We start from the raw sequence: 20,445 nt of genomic DNA on the forward strand, positions 1-20,445 counted from the left end.
AGGGTCAACCTTGCCTTGTGCTTTGGATCATGGTCATGTTAGAACATCTGAGAGCATCCCATGTGCAAATTGTCTGCCAGTATTTTCTGATCACATGCTGCATTCATCATGGCATCAATTTTTACTAACTTCTGTGACACTGGAGCTCACACAGCCCCAAAAACATGAGATCCACAGCCGTGCTTTACAGTAGGGATGGTGTACTGTACTTTTCACTGAGGATCTTGTTGATTCCTCCTCAAACATAGCATTTATAGTTTTGAGTTTATGGGTGAAATTTAGTTTACCTGACCATAACTTAGTATCAACAGAACCTCTTATATTACTCCAGAGCTTGAATAGAACTGACTGACATTTTCAGGCGTTGAGATATCTTTTTATATTCTTTTCCTGCTTTATAAAGTTCAACTACCTTATTACACAGGTCCATTGGCTGGTTTTGTGTCTTCCCCATAGTGCAGTATCTAATCAAGTCGGTGCATCACCTCATGAACTGAGAAACTCACAATGGCTCAAAATTACAGAGTCACATGTGTGAAAACATCCCTTTAATAGCCATTTAAACCTCTGCGTATGAGCCTGTGTGTTTATAATGTGACCAGACTTTCGAGATGTTAACTTTTCAGAGTTGTTTAGGTGAAAAAGGAGTCAAACAATTATGTGATAATTAATGACTTCACATGACCAGTATCCTTAAAAAAAACAAAAAAAAAAAAAACGAAAAGAAACAATTGTTTTTTTTTTTTTTTACAGAATGATTTCTTATTTTATTTACAGAAATCAGTCAATTACTCATTTAATGGGGGTAAAACAGGAAATCATTTATATGCATTACACTTTTAATTCGTTTTAAATTATATATATTTTTTTTCAGAAATATATCGATTGGTTTATTTCCTTACGAAGAAAACAAAATAGAGTTGAAAAGTCCTATAATTAAATCAGAAGAAACCCGGAAAAAAAGCAGAGTTGCTACTCTAGGTCTCCGTGAACACTCTTTGGCCTGTATGTATTTTTGAGGAGCAGCGCCCTCTGGCGGTGGCGCGCAAAAACACTCTGCACGTAAGATGTGTTTGTGTGCGCGCGTGCGTATGAGAGAGAGAGAGAGAGAGTGAGAGAGAGAGGCGGGGAGGCGACGATCTGCTGCTAGCACCGTGCCGCCCGAACTCAAACTGTAAGCAGCAGCGCAGCACCATCGCTTAGCTACACGGAAACGCCAACGCAGGAGCGGCGACGTCTTCTCCTCTGTGCAGGTACTACAGCAGTGTTTCAAACACTTAGCGTATTTTAGCCAACGCGCATGAAGCGCACATTCAGGACGGTCGCTTTGCACCATGCGCTCGCTGTTTTTTTCTCTCTCCAGGGTTTCCGAGAGCTTTTCTCCGAATGCAGATGGTCCGGTGGTGGAAACGTAGTACGTCATTAAAATGGCGCCAAAAGATTAAGTTCACGGGGCAATAAAATAGAAATATATAGAAATATCAGCATAATCTGATGTCCACGTTGATCTTAGATGGAATTTGTTCCGTGAGAGAAGCGATGATTTGTGCAGTTATAGTGCAACTGAGAGAGAGAGATGTGTGTGTGTGTGTGTGTGTGTGTGTGTGTTTGTGTTTGTGCCAACTCGGATGCGATAGAGCGTCACTTTTGCTCTCGCATCATCCGACACACATCATATTTTTTCTGCCATTTATTATTTCGAGTTGAAACTATTTTCTGTCCCCGACAGGACCGTGAAAGGGAAATAAAATGCATCAGATGATGATGTTGTTTTTCCTTTAAATCTTAAGCCCGTCTGTAGAGTTTTGGTGTTAGTTCTGACTCCTGTCACTAAACTACACTCTTGATCATCACACCTTTAACCTCTCGGCGTTCGTGAGCTCGATATTAGAACAGCTTTATCTTCATAACCCTCACAGAGTCACTTTTAAACGTTTGTTTACCAAACAAACCTCGGGTTATTGAACGTTTCACGAATACGCACATCGCTTCATGTTCTTTAAGTTACCTGAAGCTGGTCGTATCACACATTTTATTCACAGCTTTTTATGCGTTTGATATTTTATATAAGAAAATATGCTAATCGTATATGGAGATGTTATTTTTGTAAAAAAAAAAAAAAAAAAAAAATAGGAATTAATAAATGTAATTTTGGTCGGGCATCATAAAGGGCAGCTATATCTCTGTGAGGGGGCGTGGCCTCGGGAATATTTCACTGGGTCTGTTTTTAGCAAACAAACCGTTAGCACCGAGCTACACTGTGTTTAACGTTATATTTTATAAACTAATCGTTTCTGTCTTTTATACCGTGTTGTATTTGTGTTTGGACGTCATGACTCGTGTTTGTAAATCACACGCGTCTTGTTTTAATTCCCGAATTTAACGAAAGATGCTGATTTTCACAGCCTGTTTGTAAACAGCGGCGTCGATCAAAAGATAAGCGCGAGACCGCTATTTTATCCGGACGGTGATGTTTCTAGATTATTACGTCATCCGGCGATTGTAGCCAATGGGCGAGTCGCTGCAGGGTCACGTGACGCAGTCAAACTCTTCCCGCTGTTTATGTGCAGAATAAAAATTAAAAAAATCTGGATGCGTTTTATTTTTAATGCAAATAAAAATTCACGCGTTAGATAATAAATGACTATAAATCTGTTTATACGTAAATCTGCTGATACGAATTTCTTTATCGTTGAAAAATAATAAGAACATAAACAACTTTATGGACAAATTTAAGTGCAGATTTTTGCTTTGATGTCTTTAATATTTTTTATCTCTGATGAATTTGTGCATTTTATTGTTGGTCAATTTTATTATATTTATTAGGTTACATTTTTGTAATGTTGGCATTCTGAATAAAAAATATCACTCCCATAACATTTTATTTATTTATTTATTTATATAAAAAAATTGTAATAAATAATTAAATTAAAAAATCATATTTTTTTTGTGTTTTTGATTTTTTGGTTTGAAACTAATTTATGTATCAATGTTGGACTAATTTAACTTTAACTTGACTTTAAATAAGTTTACTGAAATATTGCATGCAGAGTTTTTTCTTTTAGTATTTTAATTAATTAATTAATTAATTATTATCTATTTATTTTTTTAATTTTTATTTTAGTTTTTTAATAATATTAATTAATTATTATTTATTTATTTTTTAAAATTTTTATTTTAGTTTTTTAATAATATTTTAGTATTATTTTTACTCTGCAAGCTGTAAATACATTCTTAATCATTCTTGTGTGTTGTGTGTTTATCTGCATATTTCAGTGTGTTTATTATCAGCCTTAATGTGACACCTTCTTACTCTATAAATCACAATGAATTTTTCTTCTTGTTTTATTGTGCGTTGTTTACTATGCCACAAGATCACAAACTGTATATAATGTGCTGCTGTTTCTTCACTTTGCACAGAGATATGGGCTTGTGAGTAAGGCTGTCTGTACAGTGCATGTTGGTTTAAACTGAAACTTCAGTGCCATTCATTTAGTTTGTAATTATTGCAGTGAAACTAGTTTGGTGAGTTATTTGGAGACGGCGGCTGCTGACCATGAAGCGAAGCCGTGTTCCCAGCACCAGCGAGGAGTCTGATAATGGAAGTAAGCACTTTCCCTTTTCTTTTTTATCTTTCTTTTTCTTTTCTCTTGCTTTATACCATTCTGTTATTTTCTTCTGTGCTTTTGCTTTGTTTTTGTTTTTTAGAAGGTTTTAACTTCCTGCACTATATTTTGTATCTTTGTCATTATAAAAGACGACGAAAGTTTAGATGCTTTTCAAGCTGCTACGTTCACATGTTCATAAAGAGACATGAGAAGATGTGTACAAGTTTGTGTGAAGGAAGCGAGCATCTTAGCACATACCCGGTTGAAGAGCAGGGTCAGGTGGCATGATGAATGCGGTTAGCACGACCACTTCACAAACTCACTCTGTATGTACCTCTATACTCACTCTATGTTTAGAGGCTTAAATCTCCACATAGACTGTGTTTTAGATCATTGAGTCAGTGAATTTGATCCTTTGTAAATATCTTAATATCTCTGATCAGTGTAACTTTTCCCAGCTCCTCTTCTGGGATTCTCGCTTTACAACTTGCGAATTCCCCTAATCTGATCACTTGATATGAAATCTGTACTTGAATCAGCGGCGCTTAATAACGAACAGTCTACTACAATCCTGTTTAGTGTTTTTACCCTAATGAAGCAATTCAGCTTTATAAAAAAAAGAAAAGACAGTCAGTGGTCAGTGATTAATTAGAAGCTACGTGCAGCTAGTAACATGTATGAAGATAACATTGCTGTCTAGACCGTAAAAAAGGAAAAGAAAGGCAAGACACAAGTCAAATGTGAACCTGAATGCACAATACCAGTAGGACATGTTTTGCTAAAGTGCTGCAGGTCTACACCCTGTCATTTGCAATAAGCACATCATTTGCTTAATCATTGATCCGTGTCATTTTTTATTAAACTAAACGTGAAGAGGAATTCCAGGGCGATTTGTGCTATTTTGTTTTTTAGGCATTCAAATTGTTACATTTTGAAAAATTGCTAAACATTTTTAAAGGTTTAAAATTTGGGGAATAATTTGCTTTTTAATGATGCAGAGTTAATAATGGTCACTAGACTGAATCCTACTCTTTGCTTCATAATAATATTGTATAACTAATATTTCTATAGAAGGTGTAACCAGCTGTTGTTGTTGTTTTCCCCAAACACCTAACCTACTCTCTGTACATCATGTTCTTGGTTTGTTGTCGTTTCATGGCTGTGTTGATTTTCTTCTTTAGGTAATTGCACATCATGGTCTCAGATGTCGAACTCCCATCACAGGAGACGAGACGGAAAGAGACCGTCAGAGGTAATTTCCTCTCCATATACGTTCTTTTTCTCTAAATTTCTCATACTACTGTTGAACTTATGATTTATAGTTCTTTAAATTAATACACTGAATGTTTGGACTCATGTCTCTCTCTCTCTCTCTCTCTCTCGCTCTCTCTCTCAGGTGTTCAGGACTGATTTCATCACAGCAATGAAGCTTCATGACTCGTACCAGCTCAATCCAGAGGATTATTATGTGCTTTCGGACCCCTGGAGGCAGGAATGGGAAAAGGGTGTTCAGGTCCCCGTGAGCCCCGAGTCCATCCCTAAACCTGTAGTTCGGTATGAATCAAAACGTCCTCAATCTTCAATATGATACACTTATTAATACTTAATTAATGAACTGTGAGAGCCAGCTGTTATTTGCCAGATGTTGTAGACAGTGATATCATTATATCTGGTGGAGTTAGACAGCCACTTCACTAAACACACACCACAAAAGAAATATCAATCAGCATATATTCAGGATTTGAGTCATTTCTTCTTATTTATTTATTTATTTATTTATTTTTTTAATTGAATCATATAGTTAGTTAGATGGTTGTCGTAGTGATGGTGGTGATATAACTGGTATTACTCATAGGGTGTATATAAAAGTTTTATAGACAATCATCTTGGGTCTAGACTAGGGGTTGTCAGCATGTAGGGGAAAAAACGGCAGAGGAGGAGATTATTTGATGGGAAAAAATTGTCTCTGGTTTTAACATTGACATGGAGGATAAAAACAAAGAAAGAAAGAAAGAGAAGAAAGGCTTACGATAAGGCAAGAAGTAGGACGGGTTAATATAGGATCAGCTTTCCAGTGTTGGAGAGAACTGAAGGAGCGGGAAGTCAATAACTCCTGAGCTAAACACTGTTACTACACAAATAACACCTCTTTTCTATCGTAGTAATGTAGAGACGCAGCTACAACCGTGTTTTGTGTAGTAACAGCGTTTAGCTCAGGAGTTATTGACTCGGGAAACTCCAATCTGTGAATATGTGACCAACTTTACTTAAGACGCCGAGGCGCTTTTTTCCTTCTCGACAGGCGAGTAACGTTGGTTTTGCTTTGTTACACAGAACTAATATATGCCGCCCTTTGCATGATTATGCTTGTGTGTCATTTTTGCTTGTTTATCTGCAATCGTATTGTTCTTCCCTTCAGCTATGATAGACACATTATTTACCTGGGTTACGTATGTATGTGTGGGCGGAGCTATCAAAACAGGGGTGGGACCCATTTGGGTTAGGGGCGTGTTTGTTTTGGTGATTTCAAATGTCAACATTGGCTTTCAAAAATCGGAGACCCCACCTTTAATCACGTGAGTTTTTAAGCTGAAGTTCAGACATCAGACCAGAGAGTGGCTACATGGCGTGAGACATTAGATAAGAAGGACAGAGTTATTTAGAGCTTTTATTGTATTTATACTTTTGGATCTGATTATAAAATATAGCTGTGGCTCATTTTGAGGAATCTGATGAACACAGAACATATTAAGACGTTTCCTCGTAAGAACTGCTAAAGTGAAGCATCGCTATCAAACTTACTTATTAATAGCCATGAACTAATCACTAATAGCTGAGATAATATCGAATATACTGGCATTGAATCGCCTCAAATAAATCATCTAAATGAGATTAAATGATTGAAATTAAATTAAAATGAAATAGGAATTAACAAAAACTGAATTGTAATTTCTGTTTTGTTACAATTATGATTAAACAAGTATTAATGGATCATGGATTCAACAAGTAACAATAAATAATGCTTTGTTTATTTGTTTGTTTGTTTGTTTGTTTACATTTCTCTCTATGTAGCGTTATGGCTGAGAAGTTATCCAGTGTGTTGTTTACACGACCAAAGAAGCTGATTCGCTCGTGGGGTCCGGAGGCGTCTGTGTTGGGGTACGTGGGTATCGGGACGCTCTCTGAGGGGACGTGTCGTTATGACCTAAACGAGGAAGATGTCGCCTGGCTGGAGGTGGCTAACAGAGAGTTCGTTCAAATGGGTCAGTGTTTTAACTCTACACTTTCTGAATCATTCTGTTTATCCAACACAACCTAGTTTTACTGCTAGAAACGGATCCCTCTGCAGACAGAGTTTTCTTTTTTTTTGCCCTTACAAGGCATTCACGAAGTCATGTGTTTGCATTGCAAACTACAAGACGGTGAACAAACGTTAACACCTTAAACACAGGTGAAATACCTGTGCACTTTCTTCACTGATCTGATTTACAGCCATGTTTACATTGTTTGCATGTTTAAAAATTGTAGTTGTTGTGCTCTTAGGGCTCAAGATTAATTTTCACTTAAAATATGAAGCCATGAAGAAAAAAAAAGCTCACAGATGATTACAGCATGTCAGAGTTTTTTATTCTTCCTACACCACAGTAATTTGCCAGCAATTATTATTTTTAACATTTTAATTCATCATAATTTATCTATTTATAGTTACACCCACAGAACAAGTTACATCGTGTTATTAATATAAAAGTCTTCCCTCATAGCCCCCTCTTTGTTTCTTTCTCAGTTTTCATTTTTGTTTTGAGTTGCGAAATACTTCGGTAGGTCTGGTTGTTAGTGTAGAAGATTGGCAAAGCAACCAGGTACAAAGGATTAATAATGATGATAAAAATAGTAATTAAAAGTTATAAGGTGTAAAAGTACAGTAAATGAGAGGTTATGTAGCTTTCTCAATCTCCTCTCTCACCTATATATCCCATTCTCTAATCTCTCTCTCTCTGTTTCTCATTTTCTCTCTCTCTCTCTCTCTCTCTCTCCCTCTCTCTCACACACACTTTCTCTCTCTCTCACGCTCTCTCTCACACACTCTCTTTCTCTCTCTCTCTCTCTCTCTCTCTCTCTCTCTCTCTCTCTCTCTCTCTCTCTTTTCATCTCTATCTGTCTGTCTGTCTCTCTCTCTGCCCCTCTCTCTGCCCCCCCCCCTCTCTCTCTCTCTCCCTCTCTCTCTCTCTCTCTCTCTCTCTCTCTCTTTCTCTCTCTCTCTCTCTCTCTCTCTCTCTCTCTCTCTCTCTCTGAAACTTGCTGATTATTACAAAGCACAGACACTGGAGACGCCTCCTATAAATGTTAAATAAATGTTAAATCTGCTTACAGAAAGTTCTTGACCTGATTCAAGAGTTAGACAAGACTTTGGTGTAAATCAGAATAGGACACTGTTTAAAGATATAAAAAGAGAAACCATAGTTATTTAGAAGAGAGGTTATCCTAATCAGACAGTCTTTATACCTGGAATGCAAGCATGAAAGCATAATGTTTTCTCCCATTGCCATTAAAAAAACACCAGAGATTATGCTTGTGTATTGTGTTAAGTGAAGGTACGCATGTTAAAACAGGTGTGTTTGAAAGACGGGTGTGTCCGTGTCCTGTCCTCAGGCATGCAGCTGCTGGACGAGAACACCATGGAGAAACTCATGGAGGAGTTTGAGCGCCGTTGCTATGACAACATGAACCACGCCATGGAAACGGAGGAGGGGCTTGGGATCGAGTATGACGAGGACGTGGTGTGTGATGTCTGTCAGTCACCTGACGGAGAGGACGGCAACGAGATGGTTTTTTGTGACAAGTGCAACATATGTGTGCATCAGGTATGAGTGAGCGTGCGAGTGAGCGTGCGAGTGAGCGTGCGAGTGAGCGTGCGAGTGAGCGTGCGAGTGAGCGTGCGAGTGCGTGAATGTGCGAGTGAGTGTGTGTAAGTTAAAATTTAAAGAACTTAAAAAACATTAATTAGGACAAATGTTTAATGAGTCGCATTCCAGTTAAGCAACAGATGTCTTGTCAATAATTAATACAAAACAGCTGGGATTTGCTGAATAACTTTATTTTTATTCGTTTAAATAAACAGGATTATATTGTTTACTTCAGCTATAGTCAGTTCGTCTGGTTTGCCACAGGGGTTTCAAGCAGTTTTAGATGCATAAATCTGCATTTTAATTCCATACTTTAATAATGAAACAAGTCCATTAGAAGCGATTAAACATTCAATCTCTAGAACAAAGTCACTTGAAGGCTTTATGTGTGCTCTCTCCCCCTCTCTGTCTGTGTTTCTGTCTGTGTCTCTGTCTGTGTCTCTGTCTGTGTCTCTCTGTGTGTGTGTGTGTGTGTGTGTGTGTGTGTGTGTGTGTGTGTGTGTGTGTGTGTGTGTGCATGGGCTTGCCATCCATATGCTAGTCAGTATGTGTGCATGTTTGTGTGTATGTTTGCTCAGGCTTAAAGAACATTTGGTGACTGATTGTGTTTTGTGTCTGTAATGTATGTGTGTTTATTAGCGCGTATATATGAACAGTGCTGTGTCTTTTTTCTGCAGGCGTGTTATGGCATCCTGAAGGTTCCAGAAGGCAGCTGGCTGTGTCGGACCTGCGCGCTGGGCATCTCACCTAAATGCCAGCTCTGCCCAAAGAAAGGCGGAGCCATGAAACCCACCCGCAGTGGCAGCAAGTGGGTTCATGTGAGCTGTGCACTGTGGATACCAGAGGTATAGTCACAGTGCACCATATTATAATACAGCTGAAGGAAAATGAATCCACTACACATCTTAATAAAATATATATATATTATAGAGTTAAAAAATTATTCCGCAATGTTTTTCCACTTTATGATAGAAGTGTCTCTTTGTAGGAGGAATAAAAAGCACATCTAGAGTACTGTTTGCTTTACTGTTAAAAAGAAAATCTTATTTGTATAGATTTGTAGGCTTTTGTTTTGAAAACCATTTCATCCTTTACGTTTGGGCTGAGAATATAAGCTGATGTATGCTAATATAATTTAATATATGCATGAACTATATATATATATAAGACATTATGTCTATACTTCTGACAAACCGTCAAAACTGGAGGGTTTAAACAAACATCTCTGTATAAGAATTTCATCACTGGTAAACATTCTTTATTGTTGAATAGCATTACATTTTTAACCCATTGCCGTGTCCAAGTCTCCGTACAAGTCAGTGTGAAATATCCGTTACTATAGAAGCGATGACATTTTAAATGTTCGCTAAATGCATTAATATAAACCTGTGATTTATTTTCCTTGTTGCAGGCTTGTGTGCATATCACTTAACACCATATAATAATAAAATAAATATAGATCTTTTAAAAAAAAAGCAATCACAAATGAAATGTATTGCAGAAATGTACTAAGCAGACTTTCTCTTTCATTCACACACATTTCAGGTCAGCATAGGCAACCCAGAGAAGATGGAGCCCATAACGAGTGTGTCTCAGATCCCTAATAACCGATGGGCTCTAATCTGCTGCCTGTGTAAAGAGAAAACCGGAGCTTGCATACAGGTAAGACATGACACATGGGGTCTAAACAGTAATTATACATAACCAAGGATGGACGGATCATAAATTCTTTAGCAAGCCAATCAGATGTGTTTCGGTTGCCTGCAAGCATCATTAACTAAGAGGAGAAGTGGCTAATTTATACATAACATAATTAGCAAATTAAATACTATAAAACAGATTAGCGAAAGTCAGAAGGTTTGCAAAAAAAAAGGTTTCTGTCCCTTTTTCCCCTTCCTCTTTGCCTCCAGTGCTCAGCTAAGAGCTGCCGCGTGGCCTTCCATGTTACCTGCGGCCTGCAACGTGGCCTGAAAATGAACACCATACTTACAGATGATGACGAGGTCAAGTTCAAATCCTACTGCCCTACACACTCGGGTATGGACTGGCACGAGCAGAGTGGCTTAATAGACGCTAAAGGGATAGCAGGGAGGGCAAAAGGAGCAGATGGAGCACAGCTCAGCGAAAGAAAGCTCCGTGTGCAGCAGCTGGAGGATGAGTTTTACAGATTCGTTAACATCGAGGAGGTCTCCAAACACCTACATGTGCCACTGGAGAACGTGGACTTTGTGTTTCAGTACTGGAAGCTGAAACGCAAATCAAACTTCAACCAGCCGCTCATTACACCCAAGCGAGAAGAAGAGGAAAGCCTCGCTCGGAGAGAACAGGAAGTGCTGCTTCGCAGGCTTCGTCTCTTCACCCACCTGCGGCAAGACCTGGAGAGGGTATGTAGCTCCGGGCTTTTTTTACGGCCATGCGATAGTCAGGAAGCTGAGGGATTCCATCAGACTCCACATCACAGAGAAAAGAGAGGCCAGGTCTAGTCAGAAGTCAGAGCAATGAAACCATTCCCTGCCTCACTTTGTATAAAGATTAGCAGCAGGCTTTTTCCATGAAGGTAGAAAGCACGGGTTTGAAATAAACAGCACGTTGAAGAACGCAGGAGCTAGAATGGTGCTCGATATTTGACGAAGTACAGGGCTGCTCTGTCATGCGTGTGCACTTTGCAGGCTGTTTGATTTGACAGCTAGCAAATCTTGTTGCCTTTTACTTAAAGTATTTCTAGATCTGTTACATATAACAGTTCAAGAGTAGTAAAACTCTATTTATTTATTTAATTATTTATTTAAATGATTCATCCTGGTCACAGCCATGGTGGAGCTGAAGTCTTTTAAAAACTTCAGGGAGGAATAAAAGACAGGACTGTGATGTTTTACTGGCATAACAAACTGTAGAATGCTGGCATTGCCAATGCTCGTGCTATTCGAGTGAGTAAATCACGGTGAAGAGAAACGGTTCTATTACTATTAGTAACAAAGTAACAAAGAAAAATCTAAAAAACACAGATGAAGACTTGAAATATTACTCTTATTTAATAATAATTTGAAGAAGTAGAAGAAAATAATGAATCAGTAAGGTTTGTTGGTGGTGTGTACGAGTGTGTGCTCACTCGCTGTCCCTCTGAGCGTCACAGACCAGGACATACTGTCCTGCCAGTCTCGAACACTCAGGCCTTGGTAATACTGCAAGTTTGTTTTTTTTTTCCATCCCAAGAATCTGTGTACATTGTTTTTAGTCTCACTTCTGTGCTTTTTCCTTAAAAGGAAACTCGTTCAGTCACATGTAGTTGTGTGTCGGGTAGATTGAAGGTTAACGTGGACGTATGTTTCCACTGCAGGTTTTATCGCAATCCGTCTAAAAAATGTAAAAACTGCTCCTTTAATAAACGGTAAAACATTCCAATGGTCTGACAGAGTGAAAGATATCAGTTATGTTAAATATGTAACGGATCTATCAATGCCATCTAATGAATGTTGTTGGGAATGCTTGAGCAAAAAGTGTGCTGTTAACTTCCTGCATTCAGGAAGTGTATCTAATGAAGGCATTTAAACATCCAAAATGTAATCTTGTGAGAGAGACAGAGGCTATGGCTACAGAGCTGAAGTCATTAAACCTTTCACATGGGCTGCAAATTCCCCACATCACAGTCATTCTTCTTTTAAAAGTTGCAAGCGCTTCATCCTGTTCGGTCCATTACCGTTATGCCTCACTTCACTGACCTGTAGGGTCTCGGCTTTAGAGCCGTGGATGCAGCTTAATAAAGAATCAATGATGGTGTTGAGTCTTGTGCCTTCACTTTAGAACCTAATCATGTTTTGATTAGGAGACACTAATTCAGAGGAAGTAAGTAAACATGCCTAAATGTGGTTTTGTGGATAACCTTCAGCCGTGTTCCGGACACGGAATCTGGCTCTAGGGACATGGAATGTCACCTCGCTGGGGGGGAAGGAGCCTGAGCTGGTGCGGGAGGTTGAGAGATACCGACTAGATATAGTTGGGCTCGCCTCCATGCACAGCTTGGGCTCTGGAACCCAACTCCTCGAGAGAGGCTGGGCCCTCTACTACTCTGGAGTTGCCCGCGGTGAGAGGCGGCGGGCTGGTGTGGGCTTGCTCATAGCCCCCCAGCTCAGCAGCCATGTGTTGGAATTTACCCCAGTGAACGAGAGGGTCGTTTCCCTGCGCCTTCGGGTTGGGGAGAGGTCTCTCACTGTTGTTTGTGCTTACGGGCCAAATGGCAGTGTAGAGTACCCGACCTTCTTGGCGTCTCTGGGAGGAGTGCTGGAAAGTGCTCCGACCGGGGACTCCGTCGTTCTACTGGGGGATTTCAACGCTCACGTGGGCAGCGACAGTGACACCTGGAGGGGCGTGATTGGGAGGAACGCCCCCCCCCGACCTGAACCCGAGTGGTGTTCTGTTATTGGACTTCTGTGCTAGTCACAGTTTGTCCATAACGAACACCATGTTCAAGCATAAGGGTGTCCATCAGTACACATGGCATCAGGACACCCTAGGTCGGAAGTCGATGATCGACTTTGTTGTTGTTTCATCTGACCTCCGGCCGTATGTCTTGGACACTCGGGTAAAGAGAGGGGCGGAGCTGTCAACTGATCACCACCTGGTGGTGAGTTGGATCCGATGGCCGGGGAGGAAGTTGGACAGACTTGGCAGACCCAAACGTACTGTGAGGGTCTGCTGGGAACGTTTGGCAGAGTCTCCGGTCAGAGAGATCTTCAACTCCCACCTCCGGCAGAGCTTCAACCAGATCCCGAGGGAGGTTGGAGACATTGAGTCTGAGTGGACCATGTTCTCCACCTCCATTGTCGACGCGGCCGTGCGGAGCTGTGGCCATAAGGTCTCCGGTGCCTGTCGTGGCGGCAATCCCCGAACCCAGTGGTGGACCCCGGAAGTAAGGGATGCCGTCAAGCTGAAGAAGGAGTCCGGTCGGAAAAACTCGGGTCTGGGAGGAGTTTGGTGAGACCATGGAAAAGGACTATCGGTTGGCCTCAAAGAAATTCTGGCAAACCATCCGGCGCCTCAGGAGGGGGAAGCAGTGCCCTGCTCACACTGTTTATAGTGGGAGTGGGAATCTGCTGACTTCGACTGGGGACATTCTCGGAAGGTGGAAGGAGTACTTCGAGGATCTCCTCAACCCCACCGACATGTCTTCCACTGAGGAAGCAGAGGCAGAGGGCTCAGTTGAGGACTCGTCGATCCCCCAAGCTGAGGTCACTGAGGTGGTTGAGAAGCTCCTCAGTGGCAAGGCACCGGGGGTGGATGAGATCCGCCCTGAGTACCTCAAGTCTCTGCATGTTGTGGGGCTGTCTTGGTTGACATGCCTCTGGACTGGCAGACTGGGGTGGTGGTCCCTCTGTTTAAGAAGGGGGACCGGAGGGTGTGTTCCAACTACAGGGGGATCACACTCCTCAGCCTCCCCGGAAAAGTCTATGCCAGGGTACTGGAGAGGAGAATCCGGCCGATAGTCGAACCTCGGATTCAGGAGGAACAATGCGGGTTTTGTCCCGGTCGTGGAACACTGGACCATCTCTATACCCTCACCAGGTTGCTGGAGGGTTCATGGGAGTTTGCCCAACCAGTCCACGTGTGCTTTGTGGATCTGGAGAAGGCATTCGACCGTGTCCCTCGTGGTGATCTGTGGGGGGTGCTCTGGGGGTATGGGGTCCGGGGCCCTCTGCTAAGGGCTGTCCGGTCCCTATATGACCGGAGCAGGAGTTTGGTTCGCATTGCCAGCAGTAAGTCAGACTTGTTCCCGGTGCATGTTGGACTCCGGCAGGGCTGCCCTTTGTCACCGGTTCTGTTCATCATTTATATGGACAGGATTTCTAGGCGCAGTCGGGGGCCGGAGGGAGTCCGGTTTGGGGACCACGGGATTTCGTCTCTGCTTTTTGCAGATGATGTTGTCCTGTTGGCTTCTTCAAATCAGGACCTTCAGAGTGCACTGGGACGGTTTGCAGCCGAGTGTGAAGTGGCGGGGATGAGAATCAGCACCTCCAAGTCCGAGGCCATGGTTCTCAGCCGGAAAAGGGTGGCTTGCCCCCTTCAGGTTCGTGGAAAGCCCCTGCCTCAAGTGGAGGAGTTTAAGTATCTTGGGGTCTTGTTCACGAGTGAGGGAAGGATGGAGCGGGAGATCGACAGGCGGATCGGTGTATCTTCTGCAGTGATGCGGTCGATATACCGGTCTGTTGTGGTGAAGAAAGAGCTGAGCCGCAAGGCGAAGCTCTCTATTTACCAGTCGATCTACGTTCCTACCCTCACCTATGGTCATGAGCTTTGGGTCATGACCGAAAGGACAAGATCCCGGATACAGGCGGCCGAAATGAGTTTCCTCCGCAGGGTGGCTGGGCGCTCCCTTAGAGATAGGGTGAGGAGCTCGGTCACTCGGGAGGAGCTCAGAGTAGAGCCACTGCTCCTCCACATCGAGAGGGGTCAGCTGAGGTGGCTCGGGCATCTGTTCCGGATTCCTCCTGGACGCCTTCCTGGGGAGGTGTTCCGGGCATGTCCAACCGGGAGGAGGCCCCGGGGAAGACCTAGGACACGCTGGAGGGACTATGTCTCTCGGCTGGCCTGGGAATGCCTCGGTATTCCCCCAGAGGAGCTGGAGGAAGTGTCTGGGGAGAGGGAAGTCTGGGTGTCCCTGCTCAGACTGCTGCCCCCGCGACTCAGCCCCGGATAAGCGGTAGAAGATGGATGGATGGACATTATTTCCCTCTTTTCATTACAGCCTTTACGCATCACATACGTCCCAATGTCTAAACACAGCGTTATGTAAATGTCTGAATCGTGCCAGTGTCTTTCGATCATAAAAAAAATTCGGAGACTTTCCCTCAGAATGTAGCTATCTATCAGTCAAGATCTTATTGACATTCTGTACAGGAAATTTCTCAGAAACTTCTCAGATATTCTAACATAGTTGCTCTATGCTCAGGAAAAGTTTCCTTCTCCTAAACGTGCTCTTCAGTCCTTCTGACCCTCTTCCACATTTTTGGGCTGCGTACAGCAATTTTTTTGTGTAGATGCGAGCTGTTGAACTGAGCCAACAACCAGAGCTGTAGCTGAACAAATTTAGTGTGCTCTGAATATTTGGACCAACACAAAGCAAAAAAAATGCAGCGTGTGCAAATCCATGTTGTGTCGATCCGCATACACAGTGTATAAACAATTATGTATATGATGATCTGATTACTTCTTTAGATCCAACTCTGTTCTCTTTCCCTTTTCTCATTGCCCTGCTTCTGACTGAGGAACGAACGTGTGTTGATTAATTATGTGCGGTGAGAACCCAAATAAAACCAGCTAGTAATCAGCTCAAAGTATTCATTTTGCTCTGTGATTAATAGGTTTGGAAGCACCCTAGAAATTTTCATGTCAAACTCTTTAATAGATTTTTTAAAACAATCTACCTTGATCATTTAGTCACTTTGTAGGTATATAATTACTCCATGTTGCACAGTTTCAGCACACTGCTGTTTGTACTGTTGGTGGAAAATGACAGTCATCGAATTACTGCGATTATTTGGGTTGTGGAGCATTTTTAGCGCGTCAGTGACAGGGTCATGGCACAGAGACCTTCATTCTGTTGTCAAACATTACATGCATACTGCATTATCTGGCAGGAACATGATGGTCCTCAAGCTGAACTGGATTAACAGTACAGTACTGATGAATATTTCTGAGCTAGGTGTGAGCACATGGTACACAGGGAAATATGTAAATGTGTGTGTGTGTGTGTGTGTGTGTGTGTGTGCGCGCACATGCAGGTGCGGAACCTGACCTACATGGTGACCCGTCGGGAGAAGATCAAACGGTCTGTGTGTCGAGTGCAGGAGCAGATATTTCATCACCACGTCCGACTGCTGGAGCAGGGAAGGCTCTCTGGTGAGCCCTCTACTGCACCGGAGGTCTTATCACAACTAAAATACCTGCTTAACTGCAGTGTCTCAATTAAAATGTTTAGAGCTTTCCATTTTTAAATGAAATTAAAAACAAAAAAGTCTGTTAGATCATGTGAAGGCTGCTCAGATATGAATACGTGGATTAATGGCTGTCACTCAGGTCACTTTTATAACATTATTTATTTATGTAAGAACAGATGGAGTGAAATCAGACTGCTGTGATCTGTATTTACTGTCCTTTGAGACAAGTCTGTCTTACTCACATTTTCTCCATTCCTTTATCTCTTTCTTTAATGCTCTCTCACCTGTTCTTTTTCTCTTCCTTTACATTTGTGCATTTAAGGCATATCTTCCACCAGGCAACTGGAGGAGGCCATGTTCTACTTCCGGGTCGCACCCTCCACATCCACTTCCCCCCAACCTCTGAGAGGGCACACGGCTCAGAACAGCGCCACCGAGCACTTACAGAGGAGGAATGTCCCACGTCACGGAGCCTCCAGACGAGGCCAAAACGAAGGGGATAAATCCGTTAAAATGGACTCCTCTCTGCTGAGTAAACTGTCCAGCTCAGAGGGAGTCCCAAATGCTGACTGCGGTGCAAATGAAACTGCAACGAACGAGACCGAGCGGTCTGTAGGAGAGCGGAGGAAAAGGAGGAGGAGCAGGATTTGGGAGCAGCTACCAGAGAGAAACAGTGCAGGGTCAAAGGTCACAGATGAGACCGCGCAGAACAGTATAATGGATCATAACGCGATGTCTGACAGCAAAGCGGCAGAAATGAAAACTTCTGTCACGGTGCAGAATGTGTACAATGGTTCTCTTAGGAGGATGAATTCAAGTCAGCATCAGGGAAAGATGATGTCAGAAAAAGTGTCCAATGTTAAAAACTGGGGAAGTTTCCGCATTCCAAAACGAAGCGATAGCAAAGGAGCAGACGGAGAGCAGGAAGCGGAGGGGAGGGACTTTACTCGTTCTCATTCCATCAGATCTCTAGATTCAAGCCACACCCCTACATCCCCTCCAATCAGAACTCGGCTATGGGCGGGCACGGAGAACCGTGACCTCGGCTCGGAGGCCGATCACAGCCAATCAGAGCAGAAGAAGAGATGCCACACCCAGCGACTTCGGAGTCACGACCCCGTGACACAGCGGTACGGCTCGGAGGTTCTGCGGCGTGGAGTCCTCGCGTCATGAAATGGCACCGTGAAAACTTTGTGAAGTTATGTGTCAAATAACTTTTTCTTGTGTAATCCAAATAAAAGCAGCGCTTAGAGGAGCCGCATGTAAGATTTTCCTTTGCATTCTGACTTCATGCATCGGTTACAGACCTCAAACTTAGTGTTATTTACAAACAGTGAAGTATTTGGTTCCTGAGTGGGTTCTTTAAACATAATTCCAGTCCTGGGACATAAACAAACCAGACAGGTTGAGCGTACAGACACATTTATACTCCAATAGCTTGTTGTTAGGTAAATTTCTTGCTGTTCCTAAAATACAGCAGACTTTGCTTCATAGTAATCTTACATGTAGCTCCTTTTAAGCTTCTGTTGCCGGACAGGTATTTATTTTTCTATTTCATATCTTTCTTGATGCTGCTTCTTTTTATTTCGTACTTCCTTTAGCTGGCTTTCCTTTATTTTCCTCTCGTCGCCTGCTACGATGCATAGTGCACATGACAAGGTCTCAGAGGCTGAATGCTAAGCTTGTGATCAAAGACAATGAAATTAGTTTAGCTAATTAGCTCTTTTTTTTGTTGGAAACCTGTCAGAAACACAAACAATCATGATTTTTCCAGATCATGTCATTATTATTTTTTTCTTGATATGAATTGCTTACAGCAGTAGTGTTGAACACTGGTCTGAATCAAGTGATGAAACTTGCTGACATGTACAATCGTGACTAGCACTTAGTTCAGTAGGTTCCAGTTCAAAGCCTAGGGAAATCCTGCACGGCACAGATTTGTGTTTTTTTTTTTCCCCACTCCGACATGCCTGTTAAGCCCTTTAGCTGGTCGATTCATGTGCGTATTGTAGGAAAATATGATATGCTGAGGCTTTTGGGATTGTGAACCACTGACTTTGTAACGTATATGCATACACTTTAGTGGTATTATGTCAAATAGATAAATTTATCCCCTCATTCCGCTTGTTTACAACATGCCCTTGTTGACCGTCTGTCCGTGTGTGTGTGTGTATCAGACAGAATACACTCATCCTAGCAAGCACAATTTACATTATTAGCTATTTTACTGTCTATTTGCTTTAAACTATGCACATATTGGCCAAAGTGGCTGGCCTTCTAACCAGCCAGCAGATTAGACCCCAATCTGAATGAAGCAAATATTTTGAAATGTAAAGAATTTTATTGCTCCTGTGTGTTTTTAAACTCCACTCACAATTTCTCTAATTTGGAAATGCAGAGAACGTGCGGTACCTTCTGTACCTTGTCTTCATACAGTATATCATCAGTCACACTTTACTTTAGCTCATAAAATATAAGAACAAACATTTTACTTAAGGGGGAAAAAACGTCAACGGGTGAAAGTCAACCAGGGCGTGCGGACAAACATGTTGGAACGTAGCCTTGGCCCTCCAGTCTGGGCTTAAATTAGTTGTAAACGCTTAATTTTTTTTTATACCAGTAATAATCTCTGCATTGTTTTCTGGGGTGGTTTGAATTCCAGGATCTACCCCTGAAACTGTATTTATGAATTAATTTATTTCGTGTAATTTTTTTTTTCTTTTTCTTTCTTCCTTTTCCTACGTAAAGAGACTGTGGCGCTCCGTTTTGTCGTCATGGCATCTTTCTCTCCTCAGGTAATTCTTTATTTTGTGCACTTCTGTGTTCCCCAGAATAACAACCAAGCCTGATTCTTAAATAATAATTAAATAGTTTTACAGCCGAGAAACGCCACTCGGCGTAAGGGACCTGTTTCAAGAAAACTGACACAAAAGCGTTTTCCTCAGAAAGAAATTCAAATGGCTGTCACATTAAAACGTGTGTACACCCTGTTCCTTCACAATAGTAATAATAATAATGTTTTATCCCAGCATCAAGTGTCATTTTTTGGGGCTTATGAGCATTTTGTTTAGAAATTATTAGAAAGCACTGTAACTTTAAGATCATCTTATCTGTTTGAGAACAGATTTTAAAGATGCTCTCGCGCTCTCTCTCTCTCTCTCTCTCTCTCTCTCTCTCTCTCTCTCTCTCTCTCTCTCTCACCCTCCCTCTTCCCCATGCTCCCCCTCACCCCCACCCCCCTCGAACCCTGTACACTGGTCTGGTGGGATTGATCCGTAATCATCATCAGTCGTCCCTGTGTTGTTTTTGTAACTGGATTTAACATGTAATACAACTAAAGAATGAGATCAATCTTCATTAAATTCACTTCAGACATTTTCCCACTTTCTAAAATTAGGTTAAAATGTCTACAAAAAGTGTCCTCCTCTTAACAGGGGTTCATGTTGCACTAAGTTGTAAAGAACGATTAAGAGAAAGTTCAAAATTTGTGCCACAAATGACTGAAACCATGACAATGTATTTTGGAAGATTTTCTTAAGCCCAAGCTTCACTACTTGTCAGCGTTGCCTTTGGTCAGTACAAAATTAGATTTGCACTTGGATGTTTTCTTTATGTTTTTTGTTTGTTTGTTTGTGTTTATGCTAATTGTGAGCAGACTTCTGAGAGGTCTGTGTTGATCTTGTGCCTGTGTGGCTTTGGTTAACATGTTGCACTAGAATAGAGCAATGCAGCGCAGCTTGACTATGTTCTCTAAAAAGTTATTTTTCACATACAAAGAGACCTTTTATATGAACATGTGCTGCTGTATTTTTTTGTTATGCATCTATTTTGTGAATAAACCCCTTTGAGATTAAACTAGCAAGTCTTTACTTAATTAACGTGTCGTGTTGTTTGTAGCCACCAGACGGTGCTGTTGCTTCAAGACATTGTCTAAAATGACGGTCAAATAGCCTTCAGAGGTTCCTGATATACATTTTACATAGATATATCTATATATGTAAT

General features: G+C 41.7%; 1 protein-coding gene across 1 annotated transcript; it reads left to right on the forward strand.

Annotated features, from left to right (window-relative positions):
- The first annotated feature begins 1,094 nt into the window (after positions 1-1,094).
- Positions 1,095-20,317, forward strand: jade1 (jade family PHD finger 1). The gene is made up of 11 exons (XM_060879032.1): positions 1,095-1,253; positions 3,513-3,605; positions 4,790-4,860; positions 5,005-5,162; positions 6,681-6,871; positions 8,259-8,470; positions 9,190-9,357; positions 10,058-10,174; positions 10,423-10,896; positions 16,288-16,405; positions 16,766-20,317. Exons 2-11 carry the CDS (start codon positions 3,557-3,559, stop codon positions 17,614-17,616), a joined length of 2,409 nt encoding a protein of 802 aa, XP_060735015.1. The 5' UTR covers positions 1,095-1,253; positions 3,513-3,556; the 3' UTR covers positions 17,617-20,317.
- The last annotated feature ends 128 nt before the right edge of the window (positions 20,318-20,445 follow it).

Source organism: Tachysurus vachellii, chromosome 10 (genome assembly GCF_030014155.1).
Source record: "Tachysurus vachellii isolate PV-2020 chromosome 10, HZAU_Pvac_v1, whole genome shotgun sequence".
In the NCBI taxonomy this organism is placed as follows: domain Eukaryota; kingdom Metazoa; phylum Chordata; class Actinopteri; order Siluriformes; family Bagridae; genus Tachysurus; species Tachysurus vachellii.